The sequence below is a fragment of the Cuculus canorus genome, chromosome 9, assembly GCF_017976375.1.
Source record: "Cuculus canorus isolate bCucCan1 chromosome 9, bCucCan1.pri, whole genome shotgun sequence".
In the NCBI taxonomy this organism is placed as follows: domain Eukaryota; kingdom Metazoa; phylum Chordata; class Aves; order Cuculiformes; family Cuculidae; genus Cuculus; species Cuculus canorus.
In genome coordinates this window covers 13,213,627-13,226,855 of record NC_071409.1, presented here as the reverse complement: position 1 = coordinate 13,226,855, position 13,229 = coordinate 13,213,627, and the positions used below count along the sequence as shown (strand labels likewise).

The 13,229-nt window shown below is 44.5% G+C and overlaps 1 protein-coding gene across 1 annotated transcript; it reads right to left on the bottom strand.

The window, feature by feature from the left end:
• Positions 1–2,042: 2,042 nt before the first annotated feature.
• UTS2B (urotensin 2B) lies at positions 2,043–11,319 on the bottom strand. The gene is made up of 5 exons (XM_009565611.2): positions 11,094–11,319; positions 8,753–8,854; positions 5,769–5,806; positions 4,337–4,430; positions 2,043–2,655 (listed from the first exon to the last, which is right to left on the bottom strand). Exons 1-5 carry the CDS (start codon positions 11,215–11,217, stop codon positions 2,630–2,632), a joined length of 384 nt encoding a protein of 127 aa, XP_009563906.1. The 5' UTR covers positions 11,218–11,319; the 3' UTR covers positions 2,043–2,629.
• Positions 11,320–13,229: the final 1,910 nt, after the last annotated feature.

The window sequence follows — 13,229 nt, the reverse complement described above, 5'->3', positions numbered from 1 at the left end:
TATCCACCACAGGGCACGATGACATGGCTCAAAAAGCACTCTTTAAAATCCATAAATCATCAGGTACATTTTAAAATATGTTGATGTCTGAAAGACCGAACACAACAATTTGTTTTCATAGACAGTATTGGATAACTTTAGTGTTTGTGTATAACATGAGAGGTCAACAAATATAAAATGAGGGCGTACTGCAGTATCTGTTGCACGCTAGATTTGCCCTGTGCTGCCTGTTTGCAAATCCATTCAGATGCCTGTGAGGATTTTCTCCGAATAAATCAACACAGTTTACTAGAATGTCTAAGGGAAATCCCTTTAATTATTGCCTGTCAGTCACTAACTTTAGCAAAAGTGACCACCCATGCATGGGTGAGGTGTGAGCAGCCACAATGTGGAAGTGGCACCCGAGGAAGAGCAGAGTGTCTGTTCCGTGTGTTTAGCGGAAAGGACAGACCTCCTCAGTGACATGTGGAGAATGAGCTTAGGGTAAGCATCACTATCTTTGCTCTGAATTAGTAAATGCGCTACATTCAACGCTTATTCACCACTCCAGCAGAAGCACCTGACTGCAGCAGCATACAGTGCCTGTGAGGAACTAGTGGGATGGTTTGGATACCACGAACATGTAAATAACTGCACTGATAGGATGTAGCACACCATGCAGTCTAAAAATCACAGCTAAGCAGCAAGGTGCATTCCACTCCAGGGAATTCCTACATCTAGGATGAGAATCACAAACACTGTATTCCTTTTCCTGACTCACTGATGAGTTGTCACACCACGTCAGGAAGGTATGGCTACAGCTAGCAGGTAACAGATGGAGCCTGATGCTCCAGCCTTCCAGTGCACTGGGATTTTCCTGCAAACTGAAGGCAACTGAGCTAAGCACCAGCTTGAGGCACTCGGTGCAGCTCTTGTAATACACATACCTTTCAGGTAGAGCACCAAACTCTTAAAAGAGAGACCCTTCTCTAGGAAATAGGCTATAATTTTTCCTGGATTTGGTGCTGTTGTGAGAGGATGTGAAAGTATGCTCCCACGTACATTTGAACTTGCACAAAAGCAACAGAAAATGGGAAATGTGTTCTAAATCACTACCAAGCAAATAACAAAGAATTAATGTTAACAGCAAACTGTATTGTGCATGTCGTTAGACCTGACTGATATAATCAAGCTGGTTTTATTCCACAGATGCCAGTGATGGCTTGTAATAGGATGAGTACGTCTCCTGTTAATGAAGTACATACAAGGTACTGCTGTGGTAAGTGTGTGCTCCTTGCCAGAGCCCAAGGCAAAGACTGTAGTATGGTAATTACAGCTTTCAGAGAGGTAAAGACCTGAAGAATATGTAGTACGCGAGCTACAGTACGCGAGCTACAGTTGAAGGGCTGGAGAGGCAGTTCACTTCTAGTCAAAATCAACCCACGCATTTACAGTGGCTACTGGATTCTGCTCTCATTGAAGCTGTTTGAGACCTCGAAGTTAACACCAGGATTTATTCTGAATTTACACCTGTGGGAACATGGTCTTTGTTTTTGCAAAAACATATGGATAATGTGACTTAAGATAAATATGCATAGGAATGACTTATGGATTGTGATCTCTTCCTTTTGGACAGGGGCAGACTTAATTCTGCCATAGAAAAAGCCGCCTAGCACCTGCACTGACCAGCCAGATGAGCCAAAAATCTCCACTCAAAACATCTCCTTGGGTGAGTAGGTAGAAGTCTGGTCCAGTCTGGTCTGGTCCAGTCCTATGAGGACAGCAGCCTGCACATATCCATGAGGAAGACACAAACCTCATTCTCAATCCTGGTCAAAATGAAGAGCCTCTTCCTCAGGCTAATTTAAACAGGCTAATGTTGCTACCTAGGTGTTTAATGGAAACCTTTTTTCCAGTGTAAACTTCATATGAACAATTAGGGTAAGAAAAGCCTACATCAAGGGAAATGTGCTGCACCTTTGGACCTATGCAAGGGGTGAGAAAGAAAACAGCATGTGCTTCTGTGCAACAGAAAAATCTTTATTGGAATGATATCCAAAGGATCCAAACTTCTGTGCCTGCTCTCCCCAAAACCTACTGTGTACACTGATGGGACGTGACAAGGAACAGCTCTGGCTCAGCAAGCTGAGGCAGGCAGTCCTGAGCCCTTCACATTACTCCCAGTCTGCCTTCATGTCCCAACAGTGGGTGTCATCACAGACTTGCTCGTAGGAGGCAATGGGAAACCCAGACCCCACCATGAGTGATGTCTGCAGATGAGGGCAGAGGCCTAAGCTCAGGGGAACTGAGTTAGCGTTTGGTGCCTTGGGAGACCTGTTGAGAAGGGGAAGAGTGTACAGTGGCAGCAGACTGAATGGCACACACCGGACAGCAAAGGAAGTTGAGAAGCATATTTCAAGTAGAAAATCACAGTATATATATTATATCTGGAAGAAAGGAACAGTGGAGAGTGGTAGTTGGCTACTGTCTCCTGTCACAGTCCTTGTTAGACTTGACTGTGTCACGATCATGGAGGATGGCATCCAAGTTAGGAGCACGATGAGAGAATAGAACAAAATCTTAACACATTAATACCCAGCAAGGCAGTTTGGGGAAGGGCTCATCTTTGTCCTCCAGTCCTGGCAAGCCTTCAGATGCAGTATTTCCAAAAGCAGGCTGGGAAAGGATACAAGAGAAGGATGTTAGTGTCCCAGGGATTTTTTGCGGCTTTCTGCTCTAGCCCCAGAGTGGATTTCAAAAGCCTCATATCTTGACAGAGTTGGGATATGAAGACAGCATTGTGGTTTCTGGGCTTTGACTTCATATAACATTTTTAGGCATTTCTTTTAGCTGCTTACAGTGTAAATAAGGGGTCTAAAAATAGTTTCTGTGTTGCTTGATTGATAAGGGTTTGTTTTTCCTTTTGCTCTACTTCAGCAATATCAGGACTTGGTGCTTCCTTTCCTGTCTACAGTTTTGCTGCCTCAGGGGTGTGTGGGGTTTTTCACCTGTAGCTGACTGCAAGGGCAGGATACTGGCTTGGAGAGACCAGATCTGGTCCTTACAGTTTTATTGAAAACCTGGTCAGCCTTTCATTCTGCTGCTAACTGTCCTCCAGACAACACTGATCTCTGTGGAACCTTTTAAGAAGACCAGATTAGGGAAGGATGCACGTTTTGGAATTGAAAAAAATAGCTGTACCACCAGCATGTGCTGTTCTTTGAAACCTGTGCATATGTCCTATTATCAATTATAAGAAGGGATACCTGCCTGGCTTTTGAAACCAGGATCTTGGGAGAAAGCTACTGAATCAGCAGTGCTCATGTCAAGACATGAGCTTCCCCAAAACTGGAAGGACTTTAGATGAAGGCAAAGATTCTTTGCTTTAATTTCTGGCAGAATCTGATTTAAACCCGGCAAGGGGAAGTTGTTTTATCTACATTTGAACCTTCCAGACTGGTGGGGCCATGAATTAGATTAGCCAAATTAATGACAGCCTCCAGGGTTGCTTATAAATTGCAGATTGTCTAAGGATTGCCTAAGCACTTAAGCAAGCTTTGCACAAAGGGATTTTCTCTTGGCTGTCTGGCAGATTGTCAGCTTGCGCATGCACAGAGTGTCGGGCAAGGGCAGAAGTAGCTCTGTTGGTTTCAGGCCAGATCTGTCATCAGTGACTTCTGTTTTTCAGCTGCTGGGAGGCAGCATGAGCAGCATTGTCCATGTACTTGTCAGGGGCAGTCTTGCAGGAGCACTGGTGCAATATGTTCCTGAATCACTGGATAGAGACTTGAAAAAGCTTGGAGACCAACTGGGGACCTACCAGATCTTAGTTCCTTGCATTCTTCGTTGATTTCCACACCCCTTTTAGCTACTTTTCAGCAGCACAAACAAGTGCTCCTTTTTACTTAGTAGGGAGGCTGTGACCTTGGCAGGAGGGAATGCATGCAGTTCACATGCCTCATTATGCCTTCAGGACTAGGTTTGTGCCCAGAGCAAAGAGCACTGCAGGGACATGTTCATACAGAAATCGCCCCCTCCAGGACAGGCACTCTTTGCTTATATAATCCCGTGTTCCTCTGTGAAAGGAGGAATGCAACACTAACTGCCTGCAGTGAGGTTCTGGGTGTGCATACCCATTGTAGCTGCCCCAACAGCAGACAAGGTTGGCGACACGGTCCTCACCAGCTGCCAAACCACCCAGACATTAACAAGACAGGGCCAGGACTGCTAGAAAAACTGCTAGCCTACTTTTCAGCATATTTGGGGCATGTTTACTGTCACTGTCTTTGTTGCAGAAAGGAAGCCCTGAAGATGAGAGCTGGACAGGATTGCTGCAGGGCTCTAACTCCAAACCTACCTCGTTTTTTGGGCTGGGATGCTGAGAGGCTTTCCAAGGCATAGGCCACCTCTGACCTTTCCTCAGCTGAGAGCTGATCCTTCAACTTCTCCAGCTGTTGAAATGAAACCACAGCAGTAAACAAATACCCCGTTATGAGGAGCTCCACATCATCTGGCAAGCACAGTGGTGGCTCAGTAGCAGGAGGTACAGGCAGCCTGGCTGACAGTATCACTGGGGAGGACATCTAGGTCTCCCCTGGAACAGGAGGATCTGACTTTGGAGCACTCACACCTCCTCATGTCCTCAATTAAGCGGCTTGTGTGGTGGCAGCAATGTAAGAACTCTCTGCTCTACCCTCCCACCTGAGGGCACAAACCTCTGGAGAGGAGGCTATGTAGAAGGATATTGCACCACAAAGATTCAAGTCAATGTTGACGTAGGAAATCTCCAGTCATCCTTTCACTGTGGCAGAGAGCATTGCTTCTCCATTACTCTGAGCTGTACCTGCCCTTTCTTCAGCCCAGCTCTTGCTAAATTCCTTTGGTTGTAATGTGGAAAGTTCTTGGTATTTTTTCTCCATGTGTAGCTACAGGGGCATCTATAGCCGCGATGTAGACTGCTGCTCTGGCAGTGTTGCTCCCAGGAAGCCAGAGCTTACCGTCCCTCAGCACTGGAGCGAGGGGCTAGGGTAGGAGCTGGCAGCCTCCCATCTGGTATGACACACTGTGGTTTTTCAGTCTGAAGTTAAAAGGACCAAGCGGAACCCAGCAAGACCTTCAGGATCCATGCCAACAGCTAGACCTGCCCTGAGAGAGGGTAAGAAGGGCTTCCACTGCCTGTGGGTTTTGGAACACAGTGGGAACCATGTCAAGGTTGCTGCACACCTTTCCCCATTTCTGGAAACTCAGTGTAGGATGAGGTTCCTCTTGCTATCGGTGTGTATGTGTGTGCGCACACTCTTCACAGCACAGTGGGACTCTGACCCTGGGTAGGGTACCCCTTACCAGTAAAGAGCCCTGACAAAAATCACCGTGGATTAGCGTGCAGTGGCTATCCCTCTATCTTCAACCCAACATCAGATGCAGTCAGCTAGGAAGACAGCAAGACCTTCCCTTCTCCCTCCTTTTTCTTCGACAGAGGTTCCCTTTGGCCTTTTTTCTTCCCGGCTTAGCCTTTGCTGGCCTTTCACTTATGGCAGAGGCAAAGTCTGTCTCACCCTTTACCACACTAGTTCACAGCCTTGCTCTCTTTTTATCTCTTCCAGCCTGCGCAGCTGTTTAGCCCCAGTTTTGCTTTTCCCTTTGTATAAGACGTACTTACATGATAGCAGCAGATTGAAGAGTAGCAGAATGTAAAGATAGAAGAATAGGGCATAGGGACAATATGCACAGTTGTTTAGCTATTGATGCAACAGTATGCATATATGTGTCTGTGCATTTGCTCTGCTTACCTGTTCAAGCTCTTCAAACTTCTTTGCCAGCTCCCAATCTGCAAGAAGGGAGACAGCAAAATCAGTATCTGCATTGCTTTCCAAAGCTCAAATACAAAACAGTTTCTTCATTTAACCCCTTCAGGTGTTGACAAAAAAAAAGACCCAGCTATCATTTGTTTCCTGATAGTGGTCTCTAGATCTATGGTAGCAGAAACAGTGACAGAAAAGCAGCCTTTCTCTGCTGAATTCTTTGGCACTTGGCCCTGGTTCTCAACTGTGAGGAAGGATTCTTTATCATTCACCAGGCTCTAGGGGAATGGGCACAACAGGGTCATATACTGTATGATACCTCTTTACTGCTTTTTAATTTTCAGCCTGATAAAAGCAAATCCCTAATGCTGGGCTTTCTGCCACTAGGCTTTTAGATTAATTCCCATTGCTTTCTGTAAGACTTTTTTACCCTCACGTCACCCATTGCAGGCAGAAGTCAGACACAGATTTAGCCTAGCATAGCTTATTGCTTTATAAACATCAAACATCAGGGGTCGCAGAGGAGCAACGGGAAAAGTAACATAGCAATGAGTGCGTGGGTTTTGCACTTCTAGATGTTAAGGGAACACAGGGACCTGGGGACTAGCATCATGAATCAGACTTAAAGATCTCAAGGCTGAGCAGTACCGTACTAGACTGTCAAAAAACTTATGCAGATGGATGAATGAACTGCCCTGTCTCATCCAGGACCAAGGAAGGGCTTGGTGTCTGTGAAAGGGATCTAAAATTTCCAGCTGAATTGGGAAGGGCCTGGACTAGCAAAGGGTGAAGCTGCAGAAAGGCATGGAAGATTTCAATCTCAATCTTCTTGAGGAATGAGGTACCTTTTTTCATACTCAAAGTGATGTCAAAACTAGTTAATTTTTTTAATACAATGAAAACAATGGAAAGCGCCATGACAAAATGAGCTCAGTCAAATCTGAGTGACTGGACTACAGCAGTTCCCCTGGGACGAGAACGCTATGTGATCAGCTGTTTATAAGTGCCAGTTTGGGAAAAAAAAAATCTCTAAAATAAGCAGAGGAGCCAGGAAAGAGCTAAAGAATGTCTCTGCTGGGCCTGACAAGAAAGCCAAAACCAGCCCTTGAGCTTCCTCCTTTGTCTGCTCCTAATGTGGCAGCAAGCATTGGTCTGCATCTCCAAGGGGATTTAGGACATAAGATAAGACTTCTGCACACAGAGAGATTGCCAGACTTGGGCTTTTTTAAAAATGTTAGAAACTGAGCAGGAATGTGCCAAGAAAGAGCTGACTGCCTTCTCAGTTACTCCTTTGAGAAGGAAAAAATGCAGTTGAAAAATCCTGAATATTTTCTGATAGATATTCATTTAACAGAAAAAGCAACAGTTCCATCAGGGCTCAGTTTGAAAGACACAGTCTTGGGATGAGGATGGGGTGGGAGTCAGGAAACTGGGGCTCTGTTCCTGGCTCTGCCAGCAACGACCACAGGCAGATTTCTCTTAAGTTCATCTTTACCTGTCTAGAAGGTAGAGGCCCAGGCCTGCATATCTACAAGTCCAGAAGTGCCACTTAAGAGACTATTATTATCATTGTTGTTATCATTGTTATTATTATAATACACATTTTTACCTCTGTCAGAGTTTTGAGTGCCTATTCTGGCTCAACTTTCAGCAAACCATAAGCTTGGCCAACGACTGCTATGAATAGAAAATGAACAGCAGTCAAAATTTGGAAGATATTATCTCAGGCAGGGGGAAGGAAGTTAATTTATGGACGAAGCCTTGAGAAACTGCCTGCTGTAAATCCTCTGTCTGCGCTCTCCTCAGACATTCATTATATTCAATTGTCTGGCATAAAATGCAGCCTTTCCTCTAGGACTAATAAGTGCAATAATCCATAAACAAAACGTTATTTCTTGAATGCATCCCCTTTGCAAGAAGAATGCCTTTGTTAATATAAGGATTTGATTTATTTGTGTTTATTTATTCGTCCCAGGATTGTTTAACCACTGCCTCACTGAATTAACAAGGGGCTGGAGAACAGAGCCGAGTGATTTTAACGAATAAATTTTCATAACAAAACTTTTGCTAGGCTCCATTCTTGGCTGTTTTCACAGGGAAGGGCAGCTTCCTGCTCTGAGACCACCACATACCGCCCAAACCCTCCCCTGGCTGCAGCGGCCGTGGGAATAGCTGACCCCTGTAATCTGTATGGTGCTTGTGATTGCTGTGTGTAGTGTCACGCAAAGCCCAAGTTTCTCTTTAATGGGTCTGTGTTTGGAGGCTGTTGCAACATGTAGGTGGCTTTTAATTTGGTGCCTTTTCAAAGAGCACCATGAGGAAAAGCCTCTACGTGGCCTGTCTTTAGTGTCTCCACTTTGTGGGAAAAGCCCACTGTCTCAACCTCCTGCAGCAGTAGCGGGAGCTCTGGCTGAGACAGGATCTCCCACTACTGTCATCCTAACCTACATCTGACAAGAAATCTAAGGTGGATGTTCTCTGGAAAATCTGAACTCCACCCAGCTGCCCCATGTGCTTTAAAGATGCTGCTGGTTTTAGCATGCCAGCAAGATACTGAAAGGTATCTCAAAAGCACATGAGGCTGTGTGGAGCTGTGGGTGAAGAAATTACTCCCAAGGCTGCCCATGCCCCAGGCATAATACAGAATGTCTCAGGGATAGTAGGGGCACAAGGACTCAGGAGCACCTCATCTTGTTATTAGCTATGTATGCACAATATACACCCTTGGCAGATCAGTGTTGAGTGTCTGAGGATCTGTGGTGTACGCTTCTGGGCAGCTTTACATTGCATTGCAAAAGCAAGTCCAGGAGTCCCATGATGAAGAAATTCTGAGATTAATCATGTGTAGACACCACACTGGGTGCTTCCACTTTCTAAGCATTCGGTATTTCTGAGGAACCTGGAGAGCAGGTTCCTTGCATTCATGCAAACACAGATGCGAGAAGCTGAGATCTCCCATCCCCTTTGCTCACCAATATTTTCTGGTCTCCGCCATGCAAGTTTTTTATTAAGAAGCAGAGTCAGCAGTGTGTCCTCGTGATTTGTGTCGTCTCTCTCCGGAAGCACTTGGTTCTCTGCAACAGATAAAACAAATCTTTCTCAATCTCTAATGACAAAAATGCATGGACTCTTCAGCCCCCAACATTAAAAGCTATATTAGGAAGGCTAAGAAATGGAAGGAAAAATGTCTCCTGCCAGCACTCTGCCAGGGTGGAAGGAGAGCGGGGGAAGAGGAAGGATCTGTGAGTACAGGAAAAAATGTCCAGGCAGCGAGGACTGTGCAGTGAAAGGGTGCAGGATGGGAGAGCCCTCCGTGCCAACTCTGGGCTGCTGGCCAGTCTTGCTGCAGCCTTATCAGCATGGCTCACTGCAGAAATCCGGAGACTTCACCTTGATTTAGATAGTCCCAACCCCTTTTGCAAGGCACTTGTACCAGACGCCTCTGCAAAGCAAGACAGCAACACACAGGACCCTCTTCTCAAATCTGCAGGTGCTTCCCCTCTCAGCCCACCCACCTGTCCAGAGCCAGTAGAGGTGGGAACTCACTCCTGATGAGGGCTGACCTGTGGGTACCATAGCTGAAAAGCCCTTGCAGTCTATCCTTGTACTTACTTAGCCTTGGGGCTGCTCTATCTGATTGCCAGCGGTATTAGGGAATTCTTCCTGAACACAGTGAAGGTGTGGAGGATTTTAAAACGAACTTCTTTATCCCCAAGGAAGCCTCTTATAGTAGCTGTAGGCCATGCAAAATTTTTCTGTTTTCCAGTAAAAAAACCCTCCAAGCTGCTGTCCTAAAGCAATTTGGGTCTCTCTATGAGGCCACTTTAAGGAGCCTTCTCGGCGGTTTTCCTGTAGTGGTTGTGGCTATGCCCTCAAATGAATGGTTGTGAAGGTCAGGGGTTCAGCAGAAACCAGTGGACACAGCGGATGGACTAAGCTCTGCTGAACAGATTTCCAGGATCATCTGAAACCCGAGTATTGCATTAATTTTTGGCAGAATAGGAGCCAGACTTTACACGGAGAACAATCACTCCTCAAAATCTTTGATCTGAACACCCCTGACCCCCCACCCCCCGATTCTACAAAGCCCTGAAAGACACCTACAGAATCCATGGAAAATAGTAAGAAATTATGCAGAAAGGCTTATTTTGTCTTCTTTCAGAATCCTTAGGACTTCCGTTCACTCCCTCCAAGGAGGTGAGAAAGGAGAAAATGGTCTCATATAGCCATCAGCTCTACATAGCTGCAATGGGATGAATGCAGTTATTTTTGATACACATGAGACAACACATTGTACCAGATGAGCCTTAAGGATCCTCAAGAGTACGTGGGAATCAGCTCCATTAGCTAAAGTCACATAAATCTGCAGAAACACAGGGGTCCTGACCAAAGTGATGCCCCAAGTATTTGGCCAGCCTTAACCCTGCTTCACGCTGCAGCTGAAGCTGCTGGTCCTAGTTGTGATCTCTAGAAATAAACCCAAGGGAATCAGCTGAGATACACACTGTGTTAAACTTGCAGTTAGCGTGGAGTGCTATAAACCGCATTCCTAAATATGAAAGCCAGTTATGATTTTAAAATAGCTACTTTTTAGTGATTTGGGGGATTTGCTACAGAAAAAAAAAAAAACCCTATAAACACTCTAGTAAAATCTAAACAGAAGTAGTATTTAGATAGAGTGGCCTCAGGAATGCTTTGGTTGTCATTATAAAAATAAATAGGCGATATAAGAGGAAAAATCACTTGAAAAGCAATGTTTTTTTCAATCCTATATTTAGCTGCTCTCTATTTTTTTCTACTGCCAACTCTCTTTAAGAAAGATTAATGATTGACATTCCCTGCAGAATAAGTTCAGGCTAAGATTAATTAAAATTATGGGAGAAGAACATATAAAAAGAATTTTTGCGAATAAGAAAAGTCAGGAGCACCCTGCTACTGGCATTTATAAGTTGTCAAATCTCGCATGGTACATACTGGAATTGCTACACTCATATTTTAATGTTTTGCCTTAGAAATTTTCTTCTCGGAGAGAAAGAGCTACTCCTACCAGATTTCACCAGATCTGATATTTCCACTGATTAGCAGAATGTGCCATATGACCAGCTGCAGACCAAAAGGACAGCTTTAGCTCAGGCTAATATGAACAAGTCTTTAGGTATTACCCATATTAATTGATTGTTTAGTATAGTTCAAGGTTAATTTGATTTTCTCCCATAGTTAAGGAAGTGTTGCATGGCCATGACAAGCAGCAAAGCAAAGCAAAGCAAAAAGATAACCACGTACCTGTGTCATCTAGTCTGTATTTCAGCTTACCTTGTAGTAAAAAAGGCTCTCCATGTGTAGATGGGATATACACAATCATGGTCAAGATGGTTAGCACTCCAAAGGACAGCTGGACAGACCACATCTTCTCCACGTTCCCACCACCCAAAAGCATTCTTCTTTCAGGCACGGTGGAGGACTTCAATGCAACCCAGTGCCAGATGAGCTCACTTTTAAGAGGCAGTGGATGTGCTGTGATTGCAAATGGCCTTTGGAGGAGGGGAGAAAAATATCTCTTGAGATATAATTCAACCTGTCAATATGATTCACTCCTTTGGGAGTGGACAGAACAACCCAGTAACAGACGTCAGATGGAACTTGTTCAATATATCTCATATCAGGTTGATCTAATGAATTCTGATGTTCCCGCAGGCATGCTCCATCCACGCACATCGATATACATTCCATACATACATACATTGAAAATATTTTTTCAGGGCTGCTTCTTTAATGGAGTTCAGACATGAAGACTCCCACATTAACAAGGAAGATTCGTCTAACGTAGAAGTTGCTGTACACCACCAGTTTGGAGAGAATCGGGTTAATGGGTTTTTGTAATTTATCATCTCACTTCCTAATGCCTATATTAATTAATGTGAGATATAATGAGTGCAGAAGTGGTGGGAAACAGAGGGGGAGAGTTCTTTTCATTTAACTGATTTGAGGATGTTGAGTGTGTCTCGCTCACCATGACTTATGGCTTTGTCAACGGGAAAGGCATCACACCCTATTTTGGGATTGTATCTGAGTGGGGGAGTGCAGATTTGGCAGCAGATATGGAATACATCAAGGATGGGCAACTGCCTTCAGTTTTTTCAGGGGGAAAAAAAGAAGTGGAAGGTTAGATGCTGGCTCTGGCTGCACAGACATTTAATTTATTTAGAGCAAAGCCTTGAGGCACATTGCATATTCCGTGTCTTCTTAGGTAAGGACTACATCCTGGTTTGGCTCCTACTCTTGTCCACCACTATCGATCAGAGACCTGCTACTAGATTTCTATTTAAACCTTACCAAGAAAAATGCTGTATTAGTAACAGTGTTAAACTGTGTTCTTCACTTCTACTTCTTCTGCAGAACTGAATCATCTGTACTACGCTTTGGCCAAGCTCTGACTTGTACATACACTCCTAATGACTCATTTTGTCTCCTTTTTTGACAACACATCACGCCAGATTACCCAGCACAGCTTCATCTGGTGGTACCTGCATTTCGTCTTAACTAAAAGACAATAGCATTTCCATGTTTGGGCTTTTGGCTTCTGGTCTCCAGCTTTCCCCACAACTTGCTGTGTACCTTGGATAGCTATAAAATGACTACTCTTTTACTATTACTTTTAATATTCACTTTTTACTAACCATGGAGGAGAGGCTCAGATTTTTTGCTAGAAGTGCCTATGAAACTGAATGTTTCCATTAAGGAATACTTTTCTACTAAGGAAATATTCCAAAATTTTCCCTGTAGATATAGTATATATAAATAAATAAAATTAGTCTTTTTTTTCTCAGTCTTGTAAACCAGTGACCAATCAGCTGAAGTACTCCTCTTTCCTTCTTCACAAAATTCTGTTTGGGCTGAAGGACACCTATGTCCTACTGGGAACACTTTTTCAGCCACCTCTGTCTCCCTAAGCTGCCTGTTTCAACCTGGTCAGTAGTGAGCAGACCCCATGAAAAGGAGGCTGTAACTTGATGGAGTTCTTGCACAGGAGTCCAGAATCATAGAATCGTTAGGGTTGGAAGAGACCTTAAAGATCATCTTGTTCCAACATGGGCGGGGACACATTCTACTGGTTCAGGCTGCCCAAGGCCCCATCCAACCTGGCCTTGAACACCTCCCGGGATGGGGCATCCACGACTTCCCTGGGCAACCTTTGCCAGTGCCTCACCACTCTCACGGTGAAGAAATTCTTCCTAATGTCTAGTCTAAATCTCCCCTCTCCAGGATGGACAATAGTAGCTTTGACTCAAAACCATATTCATAAGGGAAGGTCAGGTCCATTTTTACTTCGTATTATATGGCTTTTCAGCTCCTTACTTGTCTGTCTTGAGATCTGCTCTGAAATTGGCTTTACCTTGATAGAGAAGGTGGGTTTCTGCATCTCATCTAAGTTTATTCAGGATCCAGAGA